Source organism: Equus caballus, chromosome 6 (assembly GCF_041296265.1).
Source record: "Equus caballus isolate H_3958 breed thoroughbred chromosome 6, TB-T2T, whole genome shotgun sequence".
Classification (NCBI taxonomy): domain Eukaryota; kingdom Metazoa; phylum Chordata; class Mammalia; order Perissodactyla; family Equidae; genus Equus; species Equus caballus.
The window spans coordinates 72,163,195-72,188,825 of record NC_091689.1 but is presented as its reverse complement, the minus strand read 5'-3'; the positions used below and the strand labels follow the sequence as shown (position 1 = coordinate 72,188,825).

Here is a 25,631-nt window from a genome sequence, read left to right as displayed (position 1 = left end):
GAAAAGTGTATCTTTTAAACAGATATTGGAGAGTTTTGTTTTAGCCTCATTTTGTATTGTAAAATACAGAATTATGTTACATAGATAGGGATGGTGATTTGGTGTTTTGCATGATGTATTTGGTTCAGGATACATATACATAATTATTGTGACTTTTGCCCATTCTTTTTCATTGTAATTTATGTGTGAGAGAGAGAGAAGAATCAAATTTTTCTCACTTTTCAGTTTTTCACTACAGCCTAAAAATATCCTTTTTTTCTGGTGACAAACACATACACATATAATAACAAGAAAATCATTCTGATTAATTTAACGTTGATATTATTCCCAGTGTGCTGAACACAAACCTTTCATTCATACTCAGTGCTAATAAGACCAAATTTTACAATAATATGTGGATTTCTTATTGCAGGTACATGTTGGGACTTGCAGCAATTCCAGCAGTTATACAGTTTTTCGGCTTTCTCTTTTTACCTGAAAGCCCTCGATGGCTTATTCAGAAAGGACAGACTCAGAAGGCCCGTAGAATCTTATCTCAGATGCGTGGTAACCAGACCATTGATGAGGAGTATGATAGCATCAAAAACAACATTGAAGAAGAGGAAAAAGAGGTTGGCTCAGGTATGTGGATTTTGTACTTATGTGAATTTTTAAACTACATAGTGGTTTTATCTAGGAATTATATTTTAGCATTATTTAATATCTCTAAATCATGTAGTGGTTTTATATGTATAACCAAACCAAAATAAATATATTTTAGTTTTAAAAGCAATGATAATGTTATAAAAGAATGAAGAAAAACAGCCCCATGACTCCTATCCTCACATAATTAATAATTTTGTTTTTGTTTAGTCTTTTCTTCTTTCCAAATTGGATATACTTGACATAGTTGTCATCATTTTGTTTGTGTGGGTATTTTTTTTGAGTATATGTATGTTTTATGTATAAATATATCACATATAAAGATATATATGCACTATTGACCTTCCATATTAACTAAAATCATAATGTGAACTATTGTCAAGACAAATCACTTTAGTAAAATTAAATACCTGCTTACATATGTTACATTAAGTTCCATAATAATTTTTATAAAGAGTAAGAATGCCTTCACATTACTAGTTTTGGGATAATTTTGTGGTTCCCTATTTTCATTAAAACGTTTAATTAACTGTCTAATAAAAATTTTGCCATGTCAGAAAACCAAAAAAAAGGGAAGTTTCTGGTTAGTTTATGTTGATAAATTCATTTTCGGAGAAGAAATCATGTAGGGATTTACAAATTTTTAAGCAGGATCTATAATCTTGATAGTCTGATTTGGGTAAGCAATTTGCAGGATACAACTAATGAGAAAAGGTAGACATTTTATAATACTTCATTTCAGCAATAACTGCTCCCCTTCTGGATTCACGTTTCTCAAAGTTGTCTCATTTTCTCTCAGCCTTCCTTTTGCTTCTACGTTAATTGATAGCTCAAATGGAGATGCTGACTTACATTAGTCTATTTTTCATACCTGAGAAAATGCCAAACACATATACCCTTCTACTAATATATTCATACACAAGTCTTAAAAGGTCTGTGCACTCGCCCTTTCCTACCATTTTTGGTGGAGCTGAAGGTTGTGCTTTCCTGAAACAGTAGAATAAACACTGTGGAAGCTGGTCACTGTTTTAGCCACATGTGGCTTGACTTCACTTTATATATATGCAGCACGGTAGTGCGATGTTATCTTCTTGCTTAGACCAAAGCCCTACTAACCGTGAGCCCGTTTTGGGTCAAGGTCATTTTTAACAAACGATTTTTGACCATATACCATGTTCTTGGTATTGTCAGCATTTCCAGAGTAGCACATTAACACAACTATTAAAGAGAATTTTGCTATAACAAAATAATGCACTTTTACTAAGTTCAGCATTGTGTTAATTTTTAACATGCTATTTTAAATGTCTGTTTAAATGACAACTTCTTTTACGCTCTTGTCTAAATTCCTCTCAGCGGTAGCTTGAATGAAGTATGAGGTTGTTTTTGTGGTAATCAGTACACTTGAAACCCATGTGCTAATAATGTGTGAGTAGAAAAACTTTTCAGAGGATGTATTAGGTTATATTAAATGCTATTTAGAAATAAGTTTTTGTTAATTTATATAAAGGATAAGATAACTTAATAAAAAAGCCTTCTTGTTTAGAGGTGGGGATACCACTGATTTTGCTACAAAGTATTGAGCACATAGCTTCATTTTGACTACCTTAAAAAAATTTATGTGAGTGGTCTAGCCATGCACTTGTCGACGATGCACACTGTTTGAGTTTTGTGACTATTTGGAATGTATAACCAAATTTATTATTTTTTTTAGAAACTTGTGCATAGGATTGCAATTACCTGCATCTGCCTTAGTTTTAATCATAAGTCTTCTCAACTAAATAGGGCACTATTTCTTGGGGATAGATAAAATATTTAGTGATTTACCTATTTCCTAATATTGGTTCATGTATACATTTGGCACAGTTTTTAAAGATACTATAATGTTATCCACTGAATCCTAATAAGATTTGTCTCATGTTTGGCTAAATATTCTAAATTTTGTAACTAATGGGATTAAAAATTTATCCATTTCTGGATTTGTATTATTTGAGTACTATCATCTTGCTTAATTTTAAAACTAATTTCATGTTCTTTTTTAAAAATACAGAATTAATAGCATTATGGTATGAATGCACACAGACAGTTTTGCCAGTGTTATATGGCACCAGTAATTTGGGGCCTCATTTTTATGATTGAGAAATCTAATCACAGTAAAACATGCTCTGCAAAGTATGACTTTTATTTCAGCATTGTCATGTCCAGGGGCAAGACTCTGTGTCAGTTTAGTTGGAAAATAGAGACCAGGGCTAGGGCTTGTGTTAGCAGACCTGAAGGGTCCTGGCCCTCAGTCACTTGACATTTGAAAATGCTAGGCTAGATGGACAAATACACATGAAGAAACAGCTAACTTCAAAATAATACAAATGTCCTGGCCCAGAGAAGACGAGCCAGCCATTGCATTGGAGGGTTAGAGAGTGACCTGGGTTAATTGGTCCGTGGATCTTGACAAAAGTGAATTTTGAGCCGTGACTTCAAGCCTGGGGACTCTGAACAGTGGGATCCAGCTGCCTGGCGGGAAGAACCTTGACCAGTCACCACAGGATACTCAGATATTCCAGGAGGTTAGAAAGAAGCTGTTCAATAAGATTGCCGTTTCTTTTAGGGAGAAATGTTTTCTCGTCAGACATGTTGGCTTAGTTACCTGCTACCTGTGAGCTTGCCAAATAGGTCTGATTCCTGATCAGCAGGCCACGTCCTTCTCTAGGAGTTTCTAGTGGATTTATGACTTGTTACTGTGATGGTACTTACTTATATGGCCTTTCTCTTTTTGTGGGATTTTTTTCCTTGGTCTCTTGAGTTTAAATTTGACCTCTTTGAGGAAAATAGGCATAACTACTAAAGTCTGTCTTAGTTAAGTTAGTTAATTTATTAGATGTGTGAGATGTCAGTGCCTAGGGCATTTACTTCTCCTGATTGAAAATACCTTTTATGACCTTATGTAGTGAATACGGTGGCTGCTCTGGCCACGTCAGCAGCAGAGGCGAGGCTCGCAGGCCGTGCTGTGGAACAGGATCGGATTGTAATGGGATTCCATCTCTTCTTCTGTACGTGGCACGCAGGTCAGCCTCCTTAGCATGTGGAGTGCTAAAAAAAAAAAAAAGAAGGCGGTTTATGGGTTTTAAAAGAAGTGAACAGTTGGTTTTCATGTGTGTTCAACACTGTTTATACATCCTGTAGGACTAATAAAGTGAGAGTAGAAGAAACAACAGCTTGGTTTGGAAAGCTCCCTGGAGTGGGAGACAGAAATGAAAGACTGGTCCTAGCTCCACCCCTGACTCGTGAATCTAAAAGAATTTGGGAGGAGTCCCTGAGCCTCTGTTTCTTTTTAGCTTTATAGGAAAAGAGAGCCAGATTATAACAGCTTCCTAGTTTGAGTTTTTAGAGTTTTGAAAGTCTGTGAGAAACGCCTGTTTTTTAATTTCTAAATACTATGCAGCAGTATTTTCATTCAAAAATATTTGTTGAGTGGCATTCAGTAGAGTTGGGAATGTGGCAATAAATAAGACAGACAAGGTTCTGGCTTGTTCTCTTGGGAGGAGGCACATGAATGATAAATAAAAGAGTAAATAATTCCAGGGTAACTGCAAATTGTGGTAATCACTTTGAAGGAAATGAATAGGATGATAACATATTTGTAGAGGGGCTACTTTAGGTGGGATGGTTAGGAAAGGCTTCTCTGAAGAGCTGAATTGGAGGGGTGAGAAAGAATCGGCAGTGTAGAGAACTGAAGGGAAGAGTGTTCCAGGCAGAGGGAATAGCAAGTGCAAAATTATATATAGTGGGCCAGATTAATCTCTTGAAAGATTTGATATTAGCTGTAAAGCATGCCTGTACCAGAATTTTAAGACATTGCAGTAAGAGCTAACTATTCATCTTTACTCATCCCAGGTTGCCAAGCCTAAGCTTGGAATTAGTAGGGACACAATTACTACTTTCAGAATTAAGAGCAAATCTGAGTACAAAATAATATATGTATAATTCCCATCATTTTGTTGTTTGTCTCTTATGGTTTGTCTTCCTAGTTTGTTTCGTGCTGCATAGATGTGTAATAGAGTCATGACTTGTATGTAGACAGAGGTAGAAACCTTAGAGAGATCTATGTAATTATTTAAGGCAATTATTTGGAAGTTTTGCCACTTAGCTTCAAAGGTGGGTGGAGAGAGGCAGGCCTTTTGGGGCCTCGGTACCATAGCGAAAGTCATCTGCAGTAAGCTCAACATTTATTTAAAATTTTTTTTTTTTGGTGAGGAAGATCAGCCCTGAGCTAACATCTGCTGCCAATCCTCCTCTTTTTGCTGAGGAAGTTGGCCCTGAGCTAAGATCCATGCCCATCTTCCTCCATGTTATATGTGGGACACCTACCACAGCATGGCTTGTCAAGTGGTACTTAGGTCTGCGCCTGGGATCTGAACTGGTGAACCCCGGGCCGCCAAAGCAGAGCACACGAACTTAACCGCTATGCCACCAGACTGGCTCCAACATTTATTTGAATTTTTAAGCTTTATCCTAAAAATTAACGAAAGTTTGTATTCTGTCCCATGATATAACTGTTTACTTGACTCAAAAAATGTTTTTTTCCTAAATATCTACAGTATTTACTCATTGACTTTATGTGGCCATCATTGTCATGTCTATTCCCTGAGGGATGTGCGTCCTTCAGTTTGATAGACACCAATTTAAAGCATTTGGAGTTACTCTCTTGGGCAAATCCATTAGGCAAGGTATTAAAAGTTGGGTCTGCCTATATTACTAGAGATGTGTGGTCATCTCTTAACTTACTAGGCATATAGAAAGGCAGAGAGTCTTCATCAGGAACTTTAGTTCATAGCAGCTAGTAATTGTCTCCCACAACAAGAAAAGTAAAATCAGTCAACAAAAGAGACAGGATTCCTTTGAAGACAATCTTAGGGAAGAATCTAGAAATGAAGGTTGTGTATTCACATGCTTTATACCACTTTGTTTACAAGCACTCTCTAATTGACTTCTTCAATTTTCTTTTTTTATTGAGATATAATTGATATATAACATTATATGTTTCTGGTGTGTGACGTAATGATTTGATATATGTATTGTGAAATGATCACCATAATAAGTCTAGCTAACATCCATCACCACACTTAGTTAAACAGTTTTTTTTCTTGATTTCTTGAATTTCTTATCCTGCATCATAGGACAATTATAGTCCTGGGATGAGGTCAACGGAAATCAAAGGCTGCTGCTGATGCCTTCACAGAAGCAGCTGCTGGGGCAGGGTTTCAGGAAAGGCTCAAACAAGGTGCCATCTCTGCCCTTCCCTTCTCTGCTGTGCCCTGGGATGTTAAGGCAGGACTATTAGAGGGAGAATGTAAACCAGGAAAGCTTTCTCTCCCTAGAGAAACGTGCAGATGTTGATGTAGAACCACTACAAGAAATCAGGGGAAAAAGCAGCAGTGCTTTGGAAGAAGGAAGTTGTCATGGCAGCTTCAGGGCAACAGAGAGTGAGTAAAGAGAGGAAAGTAAGGGAGAAACTGAGTGCTGTCCTCAGGACAGTGGAGAGCTGCCTCCTATAATTCGATTGATCTGTTTCTAGTACAGGGTCAATCTAGGGAGCTTAAAAATGTATGTGACCTTTTTTTTCCCTTTAAAACAAAGGGAAAATAGCTTTTTTGGTCTCTTTAAAAAATTATATGTAAAATCTTTTTTTCTTTTTGTGCCAATCTTCCTCTATTTTATGTGGGATGCTGCCACAGCATGGCTTGACAAGCAGTGCTGTGTCCGTGCCTGGGATCCGAACCTGCAAATCCCAGGTCGCTGAAGCAGAGTGCATGAACTTAATCACTACGCTACCAGACCAGCCGCTATATGTAAAATCTTTTGCAGTTAGTATTACCTAGCTCACCTACATAGATACTTCCAACATAGATTTGTTGACCATGAGAAGATCAGTGAGAAATTTGGCCCTGCCCTTTGGTCACTAAAATCTTACTATTTAGGTATGTGTGAGAAGTAACAACCTAGAGGCACTGTCTGATGCTGAGGACTGAAATCAGATCCAGGCCCATTGTATAATCTATGCAGAAATATTCAGGCCAAGAAGATTTGCATTGTTTAATTTTATCAACTAATCAACTCAGTAATCTGGGCTAATGTGGCTCTGCGTTTTGCCTTTGTAGGGTAGTTTATCTTCAGCCTGGAAAGGGGAGAAGGTTGTAGGGAGGGGAATTTATTCAACACCCTCCTGTGAGTTGAGCTTGAAGCCTGATTTGAGTTACCTCCAGCTCTCTGGGGGTCACGTCTGTCACGTACAGGAAGCGCCCACTGCATCTCTCGCTTTATTTTTTTTTCCTCCAGTACTTTTGCAATTAGGTTATCAAGTCTTATCTTCTTGTAAGTCATTTTCTTTTCCTGTGAATTAACATTGCCTATGGCCATTTCAACAAATCCGTATTCTGCAGAGAGGTCAGAGAGGGTAGATATTTATCATATTTTGATAGAAATCCTTCCAAAAGTTTCTTTAGAAATCTAATTTTAGCATAATGACGTTGCAATAGAATGCTCATGGCAGTTGACATCTGCACTTAGAGGAAAGTAGTCATTTTTCCCCAATGCTTTTGGTAGTTTTGCTTGTATTCTCCTTATGTGGTAGTACAGTGTTGTCTGACCCAAAGTAATGCTTGTACGATGTTTGCTCGATGAACTTGAAATAGATATTGACAAATTGTTCCTCAGCAAGATGACTCCCAATTTTATGAGTATAGGTGAAGAAAACATTTCTATATCTACCATTCTCACGATTGTTGCAAAATTGCAAAAATTGTCAAAGCATGAGGCTGATATACATATCTCCTATGGTAAACAGTAGATTAAAACAAAACATTGGGCCTGGCCTGGTGGCTGTGTGATTAAAGTTCCATGCACTCCACTTTGGAGGCCTGGGGTTTGCGAGTTTGGATCCCAAGCATGGACCTACTTGGCTCACCAGCCACCACGCTGTGGAGGTGCCCCATATACAAAAAAATAGAGGAAGATTGGCAGTGGATGTTAACTCAGGGCAGTCTTGCTCAGCAAAAAAGAAAGGGTGGGGGGGTGCCTGGCCTGGTAGCACAGCAGTTAAGTTCGCATGTTCTGCTTCAGCAGCCCGGGGTTCACCGGTTCGGATCCCAGGTGCAGACCTACACATCACTTGACAAGCCATGCTGTGGCAGGCATCCCACATAAAATAGAGGAAGATGGGCACAGATGTTAGCTCAGGGCCAGTCTTCCTCAGCAAAAAGAGGAGGATTGGCAGCAGATGTTAGCTCAGGGCTAATGTTCCTCAAGAAAAAAAGGTCAAGTAAGAAGCTGCTTTAATTCCTTATCCTGTGTTAACAAGCTGTAAGCTGAAGGACTATTAAAACAATATACAACTCTATTCATTTTATAGTTAAACTTATTTTCTTAGGCATGATAATTTATTTAAAAGAAACTCTATTTAATTCAACCTGACTTTAAATAAAGTTTGCCTTCGATTTTCTAGATCCCAGAGGACTTGTAAAATCTTAAGCAGAATTGAAATAGTTCTTGGATTTTACGTTAAAATGTCAATGACTCTGCTTTACATGGGGATAAAGGGCAGCACAGACGAGATTTTCCACTCAGCACACTATTGGGAGAACGAAGTGTTTTTCAGATGACCTGTAGGTTTTCAAACCATTTTCCTTGATTTATATTGAAAATCCCGATTGTCTTAGTAAGTTTATTGGTAGTAAACCGGCTCATCTTTCTGCTTTCTTTCTAAGATAGACTTAAATCCATGTCTCGTAAAAAAATCCACACTGAAGGAGTTTTGACTGTGTCAAAGTTTTTTTCCCTCCCAACACGTTGTGAAGTTCATACTGTTTTTTAATGCTGTGTATTTAATACAATCAAACAGGAGGAAAACACCCAACAAGGTAGACATTTCAAAGAGAATATAGATCCTAAGTTACTGCTTCAGGGTAGTTCATTTCCAAGTTAACACTAAATCCATCATTCAGCACAGGTCTGCTTTGGAAATGAAACCATAGTCTGGAGATTTTTTCCTCGAGGTAAGACAAATTGCTGTGCCCTTCAAAGGTTGCCTTCTTTGGAGGAGGTTAGAGGAAGATCCTAAAGAAAACCCAATTTTCTCCATCTCAAAGTGGAGGGCACATGAGCCACTCTTTAATGTTGGGACTTTTTAGTGACAACAGGACAATCCCATTGATGGGCTCTAGAATTTATAGCCATGCCATGTGCTATCTGAAGAAACTTGCTTGTTTACAAATGTTAGAAGAGACCTTCTCAAATGTTTCTCAAAAGTCAAAGGAATCACCCTTAATTTTTAATTTCATTGTGTATTTGGAAGATTGAGTGGTCAAATAACATTGATTTTCTCCTTTATCAGTCCAACTTAGGCCCTCTAAACCCTTTGATCTACCCACTGAACAATATTGTTAATCAGGATCTTACTGAACACTTAACGTAGATGTACATTTCAGTTAACTTACTTATTTAGCATCTATATTGCTTGAAATGTGGTAGCCTTTAGTAAGAAGATGTGAACTTAGCAGGATAGATTGAGGAGAAAATTTACTAGGTTTATGAAGCTAGAATAATAAATTACTATATAAGAATCTCACATTTTTAGAGTAGTTTTTCTCCTGGAATTTTTTAAGATATTTACTTGCAAATGACTCTCACTGAACATCTCTCAGAATAAAATAAACCTTCAAAATAATTTTTTTAGAGAACTGAACCTAATAACTGCTCCTTCTTAAAGGGGGGAGTGGGCCCTTTAGGAAGAGCCTTTTGAAAGTCTCATCTCAAAACCAACTTTGTATGGAAGCAAAGAACTTTCATAATGTTATCTTAGCATTCATTATTCATATTTGAATAAAACTAGTGTGAAAATACTAGTAACAATTACTATTTACTGAATGCCTGTTTCTGTAAGTGTATATGTGCGTGCATACACACCCACACACATTGTCTCTCTGATTCTTAAAACAACCCTAAAATTAAATATTATGATCCATATTGTACTCAGAGAATGGAGAGCTGGCAAGGTGAAAGAACCAGGAAGTAAAAGGTAAGATCTGAGCCCCACTCTGCTACCTTTCAAGTCTCTCCTCATTCCGCTTGGCCAGCTCTACGTCTCATGCCATCTCTGTGCTGTGCTGTTTGGATGTAGATAGTGGAAAAAAGAAATAAGACATGCCTATCAAATTTCCTTAAGAATATCCTCCTTTTATAAAAGGGCAGAACACAAAACAACAAAAAAATGGAAACAACAAGACAGTAATAAACCTTTAAAGTCAATTGACAAACTAATTTAGTTCTGTTACTTCCACCTTGCAAGTGTATTTCCCCTCAGTTTCCCCTTCTTCATCCTTGCTGTCACTGCCTGGGTTAGGTCTCTGGTGTTCCTCCGCTCTGCCAAGTACCAGTGCCTTTCACTCTTGTCCTTGCTTCTGGCATCTCCCCTTTCCATCTGCCTTCCCCATGGCCTCCAGAGTTACCATCCCAACGCACAGGCAGGATCATGTCCCTCTCTCTTCAGGAACAAGTTCCTTAACTTGTTACTAAATTTCCTTTAAAATTTGTTTTTAATTTATCTTTCCAATTTATTTCACTAGAGCCAGGATTCCATCGTCATCACAAGGGAGAAAGGAAGAAGCACCCCAATAGACTGAGTGCCTCCTGACTCTCAGGGCGGGGATGACGACTGTGTTGGTACTGAGCAGGTGGGGTGGAGTCAGGAGTTCCTGACTCCAACTTGTGAACTCCACAAAGAAAATGTACAAATTGTCTCACAAAAAGAATATGTTTGAGAACTAGTGACATATTAGGGATTTTCTGTGTGCTAAGGAGGCCTTTTGAAACTGTTCTCCTTTAGCAAATTCAACACGCTTCATTCTTCTGTTTACTTTTAGAGCCTCTTTTGAAAAAGGCTCAAATAGAAATGTTTAAGCATTTCTTTCTGCTTTGTCCTGTAGATGCTGGTATTATTTTTATTGTGTTACACAGGAGTAGAAAGTCTACAAATTAGGTAAATCACGTTTCACCTGAAAGCAAGAACTAACTAGAAGGTAGTAATGGCGATATTTTAATTTTGCGTTTAATATGATAGGATTGGACTGTTCTTCTTGTTGGCAGAAAGGCATTAATTTTAATGCTTTATTCCAGGAGGTGGCAAACTTTTTCTGTAAAAGGCCAAATAGTAAATACTTGGCTTTGTGGCCACAGTCTCTGTTGCAACTGCTCACCTCTGCCGTTGTAGCACGAAAGCAGTGGTATGTAAAGGAATGAATGTGGCTTTGTGCCAATAAAACACAAAAGCTTATTTTTCTGTGCCTGATAGATTTTATTTTTTATAAAAATAGGAAGCTGACCAAATTTGGCTTATGGGCTATAGTTTGCTGACCCCCTTCTTTAATCAAGCATTAAATAAGTAGGTCTGTTTTATCAGTTGCCTCAGTTTTTACTCTTAGGACTAATTTGGAATGCTACTTACTTTTTAAAAAATATGTGTATTGAAGCCTCTTCAACATGGTATTCACTAGCAGGTGTGTCTTCTTTGGTTTCTGTGCAGGTGGTGAAGTTGTGTGCGTGTGTGTCTGCCTGTAAGCGTGCACGGGGTGTGGACTTGCAGAAGAACCTAAGAGGTAGTGTTGCAGGGAAGCCTCTGAGTGATTGAAGCAATAAGCTTTTATAAGACCACTGCTCGGAGCATATTGCCTTCTTAAAGGCTGGGCCACAGCCCTTCTGCATTTGTCACAGCCTAACAGATTTATCACCACACACTGTGTCATATTTGATCTCATGGGGCCCTAGGAGAGACAAGGTTCAGTGGTAAGAGCTGGGTCTCATCCTCTGATGCTGTGGCTCATTGCCCTGTCAAACAGCTTGACCCAGCTGTTCACATGTGAAGAGAAATTGTCACTCCTTTTCTTTGGATTACAGTCAAAGCAAGATGATAGCCTTTGTGGAAGACAAAATACACAGGACAAGTAAGGAGATGATTTTATTCAGAATGTTGCAATAGGGAGAAGGTTCCTGAATGGGGAACTTCTCAAAGAAGAGGGACAAAACCTGGGGTTTTACAGAGCAGGTTGATAAGAGAATCCGCGAAAGAGTGGAGGTAGGTCTTATCTCAGAATAGGGGAGGGCGAGTGCCTTCCTTCTCTGTGCTCCTCGAGCACCTCAGTAATGCGTATCTGTGGCGGTTAGCATTCAATTTTCACACCCCTGCCCCTCTAGCGACTCAGCCTTACTTTATCTTTGCATCCCCACCGCTGGATACAGAACCTGCCGTACATCAACAGGGTACTTAATACATGTTTCTCTGATTGACTTTCCACTCATGTGGGAGGAGTGGATGGTGACCTCTGATCTTTGACCCTTGAGATTTAGAGGAGGAAATGGAGTTCTTACAGCATGAGAAGCCTTCCCTGTGTGTGCCTCAGTCATCCTGAAGCCCCGGGGAACCGAGTGGTTGCTGAGGAGGAGATATAATTCAGGGCACAACGATTATTTGTTGAATGACCCTGTTTCCAGGGGCAGATGAATATGTTTACAATGTCACTGGGGATTTTACCATTTGGAATTTATTTGTGTATTATGAGTTACGAGTATTTTCTCCCACTCTCTAACATGGTGGGCCCAATTGAAAAACTTTTAACTTTTGAGGTCAAACATTTATAAGTACAATGAAGTTTCAAATATAAAAGTTAATAAAATCTTATGTGATTTATTATTATTTTAGAATTAATTGTAAAGCAGACCCTTGCTAATGTCTGAATCTGGGAAATATTTTCAAATGAATGAATGAAGCCTTGTTTATAATTATGGAGAATAGATTATAATTGATAGTAGGCCCTTATTATAGCTGTATGCACTTCAAGATGTGGTAGAATCTTCTGCTATGAAAGGTGAACCTTATGAAATCCAAATCTATTTTCAATAGCCATGGCTACAGTGGCTTTGGAACTCTTAAAGCAAATGACAGTCTTGACCATAGAATTGTAGTCACAACCTTCAGTGTGAAATTTGGTGTTTGTTTTGTTTCTGCTACTCTCATGAGCTAGTTTATATATAGATGTACCCACTTCAGGAAGTAATGGGAAACTCATATTCCTCAAAAATGTTCTGTGAAAAGTGTTTTAATTTTATTTTTTGAAACAGCTTGTCATCAGAGTTCCTTTCACAAGAATTTCATTCATTTCACAAGAATTAGTGAAATACGGTTGGCATCATTCATGTAATAATCCTGTACATTTTTCTATCTTGTGCTTAATAGTCCTGCTGAACATTCATTCAACTTTTTAGAGTTGTGTTTTTTGAGCAGAATGTTTTAGAACATGAGTTCTGTATCCTCATATAGGGTAATGGCTATAGCTGCTTACTCATGCAGGTGACATTTCTGGCAGCAAAGAGAGAATAGTATCACTTAAACTCTTATGCTTTTAAAGAGGAAGGTTGAAAAACAGTCATGAATTTTCTGATTTTAACTTATCTGTTAATTTGTTTGAAATTAATAAAAAAGAATGATCATTTTTTTGAGCGTTTACTATGTACAATGCACTGTGCATACTCTTTACATGGCATTATTATATCCCTTAATTCTATGATAATCCTGTGAAATCGTTATTATTATTGTTATTGTACTATTTTAGAGATGAGACAAATGAGGCTTAGAAAACGTAGGTCTCTTTGCCCAGTAAGTGGTGAAAGTCAGAATCCAAACCTATCTTAATTCAGATACATATTCTTAATCATTACCCTATATTTTGATGAATTTTAAGCTTTTTGCATAAGACAAGTATTAATATTTTATTTCCATGCTTTAAGATTTGCCTGAAAAAGTATTCATTTTGTTACAATTTCATGCACATAGTGTATTCATTTATGTAGAATCACAGGCAATTCCATTTCTTTGACAGTTTTTCTCGAACTGTGACATATCATCATGTCATTTTAAGAGTTAGAATTGAACACAGTGAAGCTCCCTTCTATGCCTGGTATCACTTCATTTATTTTCAGTTCCCGCCATGTTAAAATGAGTTCCCAAAGAGAATATTTCAAACTTTTTCTGACTAAAATCAGAGCAATTTTGTTTCTTAAATAAAAGTTGCTTAAACTTTGTTTCTTGACTATCAACTATAATAAGGAAAGGCAGTTAAGAACTCAGACTGGAGTTTATGAGGCTAGGAGAATTCACTCATCCACAAGCTCTGTTTAATAACTTCCCATGTGTCAGGCACTATGCTAGGTCCTGGGACACAGGGTTTTACAGTAATAATGGCTAACGTTTGTTGAGTACCATATGTGCCAAGTATTATTCTAAGTCCATTGTGTGTCTAACCAATATAATTCTCACATCAGTGGAGGTAAATACTATTAGGCTCCCCATTTCATAGATGAGGAGACAGACTCAGAGGGATTAAGGAATTTGCCAAAGATCACACAGCGGGTAGATGGCAGAGCCAGGATTTGATCTAAGTAATCATCTCTTAACCACCATACTCTCCAGCCTCTCACACTGAACAAAATAGACAAAGTCTCTATTCTGATGGAGTTTATTTCTAGCTGAGACAGTCACTAACTAACAAAATAAATAAACAAGACATTGTCAGCTATTGTCAATAAAATTGAAATTGTTCTGGAGAAGAATGGGAGACAATTAATAGACGGGTGGTCACAAAAGTGGCTCATGGAGATAGGGACAGACAACAATGGGGTTGTGTAGACACAGTCATACCAGGGAATCGGTTAAAATTCTTATTAAATCATGTAAAGCATTGAGTAGTATTAGCTGTTAATATTACAATTATGTAACCCTTTGAAGTACACGAAATGCATTAATTCAGAATGCAGTTTTCATGCTACTCAGTAATATCAGCAATAGTAGTCTATCATGTGATATATTTTTGTTTCTTTTAATGATTCCTTTACCAATGAAGAATATTTAGTCAATAAATCAAAAGGCTTTAAGTAAGAAAGAAGGGTTTGTTTCCTACATTTCCTTATTCAGAACCTAGCATGTCCCTTGAAAACTCGAAAGTGGTGAATTTAGGACGTATTATCATTTTCCAAACGAAAACGTAACTTCACAATAGATACAATAATTAACTCAGAACATATAGTTTACTAAAATATATGTGATGCCAAAATTCTTACCACTATAAAGAAATGATGAATCTTCTATTCTTAGTTTGCTATTTCCTGTGCATTTTAAAGTTTGGAGAATTGATAAAATTAGAACAGAACCTATGGTAAGTGGCAAACTCACATATCCACTGGCAGCAGAACTTCCATTACACTCATTAATTTAGTCATTTAACGAAAATTGGGCACCCGCCAAATGGCAGGCTCTGTTCTCACTGCTGAGATTACGACAGTAACCACAGCACAGACTCTCCCTTCATGGATCTATATTCTGGTAAAGGAATGCAGACAAGAAAGTAGTACATAACATACCAAGGAGTAGGGAATGTGATGGGGAAGGGTAAAGTGCGTGGGGGAGAGAGTGTTAGGAACCTGGGGGTTGGAAAGGTGAAGAGTGGCCCCTTTGATGAGGTGCCCTCTGAGCAGAGACCTGAGGAAGTGAGGGAGTGAGCCCTGGACATTTCCAGGCAGAGTGGTCCAGGAGAGGGGCCAGCAAGGGGAAGATCTCTGGGTGAGATTGTCCTTGGAATGTTCGGGGAAGCCAGTACTGGGGGTGTGGAGTGAAGAAGGGAGAGAATAGTAGGAAATGAGTTTTGAAAGGTGGTTGAGGGACAGATCATGGAAACAATCTGTATTACTTAAATCATTATTCACCATAATAGTAGACCCAGAGCCTAGGTAAAGTGCCTGGAGCTCAGTAATTACTTAAATGAGGCATTTAATTTAGGAGGATACATTAATCAGGACACTTTTGGGTTATAGTTTAGAAACACAACTCAAAGTAGCTTCCAGTTAAAAAGGAGGGGTAATATAGCTTATGTAATTTAAAAGTTAAGCTTCCTTCTGGTGTGTGTGTATGAATATGTTGGCTTTGTTCTCAGCTTGGCTCTCCCCATACACTGGCAAAGGTGGTTATTAGAAGGTCTAGTTTTGTCTTAATTTTTACTAGTTAGCAACACTCATGACACTGTAGCACTCCTCTGCTGATATCGCCCGCAAAAATTTCAGAGAGCGCTCTTACTGTCTGTCTGCTTCATGTGCCCTCTCCTGAACCAATCACTGTGAGCAGGGTTTATGGTGGCTCATGGGTCATACCCATTCCAAACAACATGGACTGAGAATTGTGGTGGGGTGATTCTCCAAACAGGTATTGACAGGTAAAAGTATGTGCATGTAGAAGTATAAGAAATAGAATCCTGAATTATATGGAACCCTGAAATAAGGTGGCCATTAGTTTTATTCTAAGGACAAAATTGCTACTGAGCTGCATTGCCTGCCAAGTGAAATAGTAAGCTGCCCAGGGACACTGGCCAGAAACCTCATTATTGAGAAAATCTTGGTGTTAATGAGTTGCTCTGATAGGTTACTCCATTAGATAGATGGATTGGGAGTATTTTACGACAAAATGCCAAAACCATACAAGGAGGAAAGAATGATCTCTTCAACAAATGATGCTGGGACAACTGGATAGCCACATACGAAAGAATGAAGGTGGACTCTTTCTTTATACCTAAAGATCAATCAAAGACCTTTACTTAAGAGCTAAAACTGTAATACTCTAAGAAGAAGACACAGGGGAAAATCTTCAAGACATTGGATTTGGCAGTGATTTCTTAGATATGATACCAAAAACACAATCAGCAAAAGAAAAACTAGATAAATTGGCCTTCATCAAAATTTAAAACTTTTATATGTCAAAGGACACTATCCAGAAAATGAAAAGCAACCTACAGAATGGGAGAAAATATTTGCAAATCACATATCTCATAAGGGTTTAGTATCTAGAATACATAAAGGATGCTTACAGCTAAACAGTAAAAAGACCAAAAAATTAAAAATAGCAAAAGATTTGAAAAGGTATTTTTTCCAGAGAAGATATACAAATAACCAATAAACACATGAAAACTTGTTCAACATCATTAGTCATTAGGGAAATGCAAATCAAAACCACAGTGAGATATACCACTTCACACCACCAAGATGACTATAATTTAAAAAATGAAAAATAGCAAGTGTTGGTGAGGATGTGGAGAAATTGGAACCCTCATACACTACTGGCAAGAATGTAAGTAAAGTGGTTCGGTTGTTATGGAAAACAGTTTGGCAGTTCAGTTCCTCAAAAAGTGAAAAGTCAAGTTACCATATGACCCCCCCCCCCCAAACTCCAGATACATACCCAAGAAAATTAAGAATGTGTTCTCACAAAAACTTGTGCGAATGTTCAGAGCAGCATTATTCATAGTAGGAAAAAATGGAAATAACCCAAATATCCATCAGCCAATGAGTGGATAAATTAAATGTGGCATATCGATACAATGGAGTATTTTTCAGTAATAAAAAGGAGTGAAACCCTGATATATGGTGCAACATGTATGAACCATAAAAACACGCTGAACAGAAAGAAACCAGGCACAAAAAGGCCACATGTTGATGATACCATTTAGATTAAATGTCCAGAATAGGCAAATCAGTAGAGACAGACAGTAGATTTGTGGTTGGCTAGGACTTGAATGGAGAGAGAGAATTTATGGGTGTGGGATTTCTTTTTTGGATAATGAAAATGTTCTGGAATTAGTGAATTGTATACTTTTAAATGGTGAATTTTGTGGTGTGTGAGTTAGATCTTGGTAATTTTAAAGTGTTCTCATCTACTTAGGTGATAGCACATTAGGGTCTGAGAGAAAAGAGGTGTAATGTTTTAAACCGTCTAGATTAATTAGTATCTGATCTCAGGTGTATAGAAGTATTGAGTAGGATAAAGGTTGTTCCTGGGAGTGAGGGAGCTAACACGTCACTACTGAGGCAGAAATATTAACATGTACACTATTTATAAAATAGAATCATGTTGATTTACCTTTGATTTTACGTGCACTCTAAGCATCGTTCTGTTTTTTATCTATGCCTATGAGATATTTTTATTTTACTCAATTTACTCAAAGGTGAAGTAAAGAAATAAGACGCCAAAGTTGTGAATTAACAGGTTGAGTTTAACCACTTACGTGCTGGAATTAAGGATGATTTTTATAAAAGACTCCTAATCTATGAGTTGTATTGTAAAAGGTTTCCTCTCTTGAATGGGCCAAGTAAGGTTATTCTAACATTCTTAAGTACCCAGATAAGAGTAAATTATAGGTATTAGTAGATTTACATATAATGTGAGAAATATCCCTTTTAAAGCTTTTCTCGTATGCCTCATTGCTTGTTAATTTATACCAGCAGCAACATAGACATTTGCCAACAGGATGTTTATTTAGAGTCTTGGAGTTTTTACCAAGTACCTAATTTAGTTGTCTTAGAAAATCACTCTTCCCAAAACATAGTCATTTGCAGAAAATTTTTGTTTATTATAATGATCTCTGAGATAAAAATTGGCTGAATCTAATACAGCTTTATGATAGTAATCTTACTTTGTAGAGGAAGGTGATAATTCTAGGAATATCTTTTGTAAACTGGGGTGGGTCTAACACTTTATTTTACATTACTCAAACGGAGTCTTTTTATGGAATTCTTAGGTGGATTTTCTCTCCACTTGATGTTTTTGGTGTACTAGTTTGCTGAGTTGTAAAGTTGTCCCCTTTTACAAAAGGGATGAACAGTTTCCCTGCTTAGGTAAATTCGTGGGAGCAAGAGAGCTCCACAGATGTTAGCATTTTGTGCTGTGCCCTTAGCTGGCGTACCAGACACGCACACGTTAGTTCTTTGGTGAATGTCGCTTGCCTCTGGGCCAGACGTACACATTCATCTTTATTTGACACCTCTTTATCAGGAGTTTACTTCTTGCATGTTGTAGTATGAAATGCATGTGGTATTCAAAGTTTTTAAAAACAAAGCTTCCTGTCTTCAGGAGCTCTTATAATCTACTAGATAAGATCAAACACCTCAACAAGGAAGCAGGAAATTCGTGTTATATGTTTGAGTATAGATGTGTTCTAGACGTAGGTGAATGTTTATGTCTCAGTAGACTGCATTTTCTTCTTATTTCTCTTGAAATTATGTGGTTTCGTTTGAACACAAGCCTGACCAGTTACTATCTGTATAACTTTGAACAAGCTACTTAATTTTCTTCCTAAGTATTAAATCTCTTTGGCTGTAGAATCAGGTGCTGAAGTCTGCTCCACACCATTGTTCTGAGGCATGAATGGGACCAAGTGTGGACTGTGCCTGCTGCTGTGGGGCTACAGACAGTAAGAGCTCATTAGAGCTGGGTTCCTCATCCTTTGTTTTGTACATTGGTGAAGTAGGCCTCAAAAGAACATGCCCACTGTCAAATTATAATGAACTTATTTTTCATTATATATTACCACATATATATGTAAAATGTCTGAGTGGCTTACTGTTATAGGTTTAGGATAATGAGTTTTTATATAATATAGTGGGATCGACTTTGCAGAAAGAGAGACTTGAGTGGATTCAAGGCCTGGCTGTGATGCTGTGTTGGGTAAGTTACTTAACATCTCTGAACTCAAATTTCTTATCTCTAACATGGAGATAGTAAATACTGTCTCAGAAAGCAATAAGATATAAAGTTCTATGGCAACTTTTTGAAATTATTCATTGTCGAATTAACAACTTCATTATAACCTCCTGGTCAATCTCTTGAGGCTCATACTTTGCAGTGGTTTCATGAGTCTACAAGTTTTCTGACATAGGTATTGGCTAAAAATTCAGTGTTTCATGTCTAGAGAGCTGCTTGCTTTAATCGCTTTAATATCTGTGGGACTTGATGGTGGCTCTAAGGACTTAGGTAGCCATTATTAAAAGAGAAATTTTTGGAAGATGCAGCTAACATGTTAGCTATTTCAGGAAGAACCTGACTGGTTTTCCTAATTCTCTAAGGGTTAAGCATAGAAAATGAAGATATGTCCTTTAAACATCATATTTCCATTTAATATTCTCTTTTGTTGTGCATCCTGAACATATAATCCCAAGCAATACCCCAAAGACAAGATGGGCTGAGGGGGAGCAGAGACCAACTGGGAACCCCTGCTGATCTCATGTTTTTAAGCAAGTATCCACCCTGAGCTAACATCTGTTGCCAATCGTCACCTTTTTTTTTTTTTTCCTGTCTCCCCAAAGCCCCAGTGCATGGTGGTATATCCTAGTAGTAAGTCCTTCTGGTTCTTCTCTGTGAGCTGTCACCACAGCATGGCAACTGACAGACGAGGCCGCCAAAGCGGTGAGAGTGCTGAACCTTAACCACCAGACCATCAGGGCTGGCTCCTGGTGTACTTGGAAAATACCAGAGGATTCTGGAGTTGCCTCAGTATTTGTTTACAGTGGTCCCTTTCAGAGAATAAGCCGTAATACAGAATGGTCTCTGCGAATTAGAGCTGAGGATAAAATGTGCAAATTCTTGCTATAATTCATTTTGGGAGAGTTTGGGAAAGACTGTTTAAAAGATACATTAAAAGAAGCAAAGGAAGTCATAGACCATAATAAAAAACAAACAAAAATGGGGTCTTCAGCTCCTCCCCTATATTAAAAACAAACCAGTAATTTGTGTTTTGCTATAAAATTTGGCAAAAGCTAACCTTATATTTTATTGGCAACATAAGGAAGTGTTTAATTTTTCCCTAGATTTGTGAAATTATGACATACTTATTATGAGGAAGGCTAGGAAAGCAAAAGTCTTTCATCCTGTAGTTTTCTTTTTAATTGTGGCATAGTACAAAGCTTAAGAACATGGACTGTTGAAACAGACTGCCTGGATTTTAGTCACCACTGTGCAACATTAGGCACCTTTGTGCATCAGTTTCCTCTCCTATAACATGGCGATAGTTCTAATATCTGTCTGAAAGAATTATTTTGAAGAGTGAATGATTTCATGTGTAAAGCTATGAGAACAGTGCCTGGCACGTTATAAGCCCTGTAAAAGTATTCATTATTATTAGTGAGGTTAGCTTACCAAGAAAGTAACCAAGGGTGTACCGAGAGTAATTAATTTGTACACCTTTTGCATTTTTAAAAGGAGGTTTGATATAAAGAATGAGAAGTCATCTTCTAATCCACTAGGTGCCAATTTATTCTGCTATATTTCTTGAAAAACGCCTGTTTTTTCCCCTCTCATTATTGGAAGTGACAACGAATTTCATTCACTCAGTGAATATTTCTTGATTGCTACAGCGTTCTGGGCATGGGGAAGAGGGTGGTGAGCAAGATTCTCTGCTCTGGAAGAGCATTAATCCGTCCCTTCTCTGTCGTAAATTTTAGATCTCACTTGGCCTTTGTAGAAAACAGTTCATTTTACTCAGTTTTTTCATCACTTAGTAAAACCACTTGATTTGGGCTACCCTCTTTGCAAATAGTTTCTTAGAAGCTATCCTTTACCTATATATCTTTTGATTATACAAATTTTAAAAGCTTTTTTTTTTTTTCTATTGTAGCTGCCACTGCATATTTTGTTAGCATCTCCTTGTGTTGGAAGGATCATAGAAATATCCTTACAGGGGATTTTTCTTACCAATACCTTTGAACTTAGAAACTGGAAAGAACAGAATTAGAAGTGACATCTTCTGTCAGACGTTCCCTAGCAAATGCTTCTTAAGAGCATTGTCATTCAGTCCCAGTTTCAGACGTGCCCTGTCTCTGCCTGCTGAGGTGTGATTCCTATGGCACTTTCTATTCTGGCATAGTAAAGCTGGATTCCACACACTTCTTGGGGAGCTTGTGATTTGCTGTTTTGAACGCTACTGAGCCAAAGTACTAACCAGTTAATTAACTGTGTTTTGGAGGCATCATTGTCTGTGGTGTGGATATCATTGCCTCCTTTGTTTACATTTGCAAAATTGTTAAAACAGACAAAGGAAAAGAAATAAAAGGTGGAGTCAAGTATGCCCTCCTGATCTTTGGCAGGTAAGACTAAACTGATGACAGTAAAGCCTGATTTTCGGTTCACTGTGGTCACACACATGCAATAGAAAAATATAAACATCATGTCTTTAAGCAACAGATATTCTGACATTTTATAGTATATGGTTGTATCTCCCTTAATCATACTGGAAACAATGCTAATTTCCACACCTGGAGTCAAAACACTTGCCAACTGGCAAGGATAATTTAAAGAATTAATCCATTGCCAAAGATAATTTTTGAGGAAAGAATATCTGTTCCCAAATGGCAAAAGAACATCATTAATATCTTCTCTAGCATTCAAAGACAGGAGACAGATGCTACTAATAAAATGTAATAAACTCCTCATGGTTTTGTTTCCAATAAAACACAAATGATTTCAGGGTCCTATAATTTGAACTGTCAATCTGATTTAGTAGTTCTTGTTGAAAAATCTGATTTTTAAAAAATTGAGGTGAGGAATTAATTCAATATTATGCACAACTTTTTTTTTGCTAAGTATAGGGAATATTAGTGAAAAAATGTGATAAAGAAAACGTATCGACCTGAAATATTAAAAACCTCTTGACTCATTGAGATGTAATAGATATTAATGTGACTCTAAGTTTAGTGGAAAGAGCCCCAGAAATCCCAGGGTTATAACTCCTGCCCTGAGTAGGTACCATTGGCAGGGCTGGCTTCATGGATGTGTACCTTCTCTAGTTGCCGAGAGCCCTACACTCAGAAAGGCCCTGTGCTTGGTTTAATGTTCTGCTGTCACTGTCTTGAAATTCTCATTTTTTTTTTTTTTTGAGGAAGATTAGCCCTGAGCTAACATCTGCTGCCAATTCTCCTCTTTTTGCTGAGGAAGACTGGCCCTGAGCTAACATCCATGCCCATCTTCCTCTACTTTATATGTGGGATGCCTGCCACAGCATGGCTTGCCAAGTGGTGTGTAGGTCCGCACCCATGGGATCTGAACTGGTGAACCCTGGGCCGTTGAAGCAGAATGTGTGAACTTAACCCCTGCGCCACGGGGCCAGCCCCTTAATGAGTTTTGAATGAAGGGCCCACATTTTCCTTTGGCTCTGGGCCCTGAGAATTAGGTAGCCAGTCTTGGCCGTTAACAGATTACTTCTCTGAATTTCAAACAAGGCAACAAAGATCTTTGATAGATCCCAAAATATGGAATTCTGTGAGTCTCAGCAAAGTTTACTAGAAGCTCCTGGTCCATCCTAATTCAGTGTTTCTCAAGCAGGAGCAGTTTTGCCCCCTAGTGGACATTTAGCAATGTCTGGAGACATTTTCAGTTGTCCCAGCTCAGGGAAGCTGCTGACTGGCATCAGTGGGTAGTAGGATGTTTAATCCTCCAGATGCACAGGACAGCCCCCACAACAAAGAAATTTTTGGCCCCAAATTTCAACACTGATGAGGTTCAGAAACCCCGTGTAACTCGTTATTTGTGTCTCCAACACTTGGAACTGACCTAGGGAAGTTACTCAGTATTTGTTGAGCCAGTGGGTGCAGCTTGGCTCTTAGGTGGTTCCTTCCTTACCGTATGCAGACGGAAGAACGCATCTGGTGATTACGAAAGGTAACCTAACATTTGTACAACGTGTAGAAAGGAGATGCTCTCCTAAGGCACTTCCACTTCTCACACTTACCTAGTTAACTCTCAGCTGCTGACCCTCTTAAAGCCTTCTCTAAAACACCACACGCACAGGTCATCGATGACTCTCCAAGATGCCCTTGTACTTCTGCTGCCACCTGTTGGGCTGTCAATTTACCAAGTCATTCAGGTTTGTTCCCAAATCCATTTATGCCATTGTGCTGGTTGCTGTAATTATGCAATGTAATCAACTAAAGAAATTTAGGGAAAGAAATATTAAAAAGAAGAGAGACTTCAGTGAAAATCTAAGTTGAATGCTTTGCAAAGATTCAATGAAGGTGTCACTGAAGAAAATTGCTCTTGAGTTAGCTATAGGCATGATGACTCTAAAAGATTTAGGAGAGAATCATTAAATTAGACAGAGTCTCTGTTGAATTTGCATAACTGTCTTAAGTTTTCACTTTCTTTTTGGAGATTATAGACAATTACATCTGTGATTTTTGCAAGAAAGACAGTACTTTAGCCGGCCGATCCACGCTCAGAGAAGAGGCCTGTCTGCATCTCAAGATTACAGAATGAATGACATTTACAATTTTAGGATGATATAAATGGCTTGATTTAGGAATGTAACTTTAGATGACTTTCCTAATAATCAGTGCATCAGCCAGCAGGGCTTCTACTGTATTTTCTGGTGAAAAACAAAAAAAGGAGCATAATTAGATAATTCTACCTTTGTCACTGCTAGAGCCAGAGAACTCTCAGCTCAGTGAAGTCTGTGAATAATTTTCCTTACTTAATACCACGTTATATCTCAAGAAGATGTTCCTTTAGTTTTTGGTTCCATGAATACCAACATAAGGTTTGTCTCCTGCCAGATTCAGTATTGACGTGTTCAAGAGCTATTTGGTTCTCTTTAGTTCATAAATTTTCCTCCTTGAATTTTCCATGTGCCTTTCTAGATTAGAAATAATGTGTCACATTCTTTTAGAATTGAACAAGTGTAAATAAATAATATGATCAGAAATGTAGTCAAATCATAGTTTCAAAACACTGCTAGAGTTGAGGTCAGAGACATTTGTCTGCATGATTTCCAGGATGGCTTTTGACTTAGTGTTGTCTTGTTAGGACTCAAGTCCCTGAACGGGGCTTGAGAGCAGAGCTCTGGGCCTCTTACTCCTGAGCTTGTTAAAAAAAAAAAAGCAGACACCTCTTTAATATAAATCAACTCTTGGTGCTTTTTGTTAACATTTATAAGTATTCTATAATGTTATATTTTGCATTAGTTGCCACGATTTTGCAGATATTGTCCAACAATTTATAGGCATAAACATCTTATTTGGCTGGTAAAAGAAAAGATTTAACATTTATGATCAAAGACATCAGTTTTTTTTTTTTTTTTAAGTAGTTTAGTTTAACAAGTGATCTGTAAGTACAGCCTCCTTTGAAAAGGTTAGAACATTACAGATAAAGCTAAATTCCTCTTTGCCCAGCTCATATGGACTTGGTATGTTTCCTGCCACACACACACACGTACACAAAAACCTATAGATTTTTTAAAGTTGTGGTATCATACTGCATATATTGTTTAGTTATTTGCTTGCTTTCTTTAGTCAAGTTGAGGCCATTTGAGTCAGATCTTATATAAATCTAGTGCATTTCTTTTAGCTGCTATATGATATTCCAGGTATGAATATACTCCATTTTATTTATCTGTTCCTTTATTAATGGGCATTAAATTTTTTGGTATCAGTGCTGTAATGAGCATCCTTGTGTATATTTTCTTGAGCACATGTACCTGTGTTTCTCTAGGGTAGATGCCCAGAAGTAGAACTGTAGACTGTCTATTATTAGAGCATTACAGCATTGTCTTGGTTCATTTCTTTCAGTGGTAGATTCTTTCTACGCTACGAAGTATATAGGACAAAAGTCATAGAATCATAGTCTTTTAGAAATCGAAGGTCTCTTAGGATCACCATCTAATATGAAGTATTTGTCAATTTGTTTCTCCATATTCTTTTTTTTTTATTGAGTTAATGATAGGTTACAATCTTGTGAAATTTCAGTTGTACATTAATGTTTGTCATTCATGTTGTAGGTGCACCACTTCACCCTTTGTGCCCACCCCCCACCCCACCTTTCCCCTGGTATCCACTAAACTGTTCTTAGTCCATAATTTTAAATTCCTCATATGAGTGGAGTCATACACAGTTTATCCTTCTCTCGTTGGCTTATTTCGCTTAACATAATTCCCTCAAGGTCCATCCATGTTATTGCAAATGGAATGATTTTGTTCTGTTTTACAGCTGAGTAGTATTCCATTGTATATATGTACCACATCTTCTTTATCCATTCGTCTGTTGCTGGGCACTTAGGTTGCTTCCATGTCTTGGTTTTGTAAATAATGCTG

General features: G+C 37.6%; 1 protein-coding gene across 1 annotated transcript in view; it reads left to right on the top strand.

Moving 5' to 3' along the window:
- SLC2A13 (solute carrier family 2 member 13) overlaps positions 1 to 25,631 on the top strand; it is a 332,739-nt gene that overhangs the window by 68,000 nt on the left and 239,108 nt on the right. Inside the window, exon 3 of the mRNA XM_070270126.1 lies at positions 413 to 621. Within this exon, the coding sequence (XP_070126227.1) occupies positions 413 to 621 (209 nt within the window). The remainder of the gene's footprint in view (positions 1 to 412; positions 622 to 25,631) is intronic.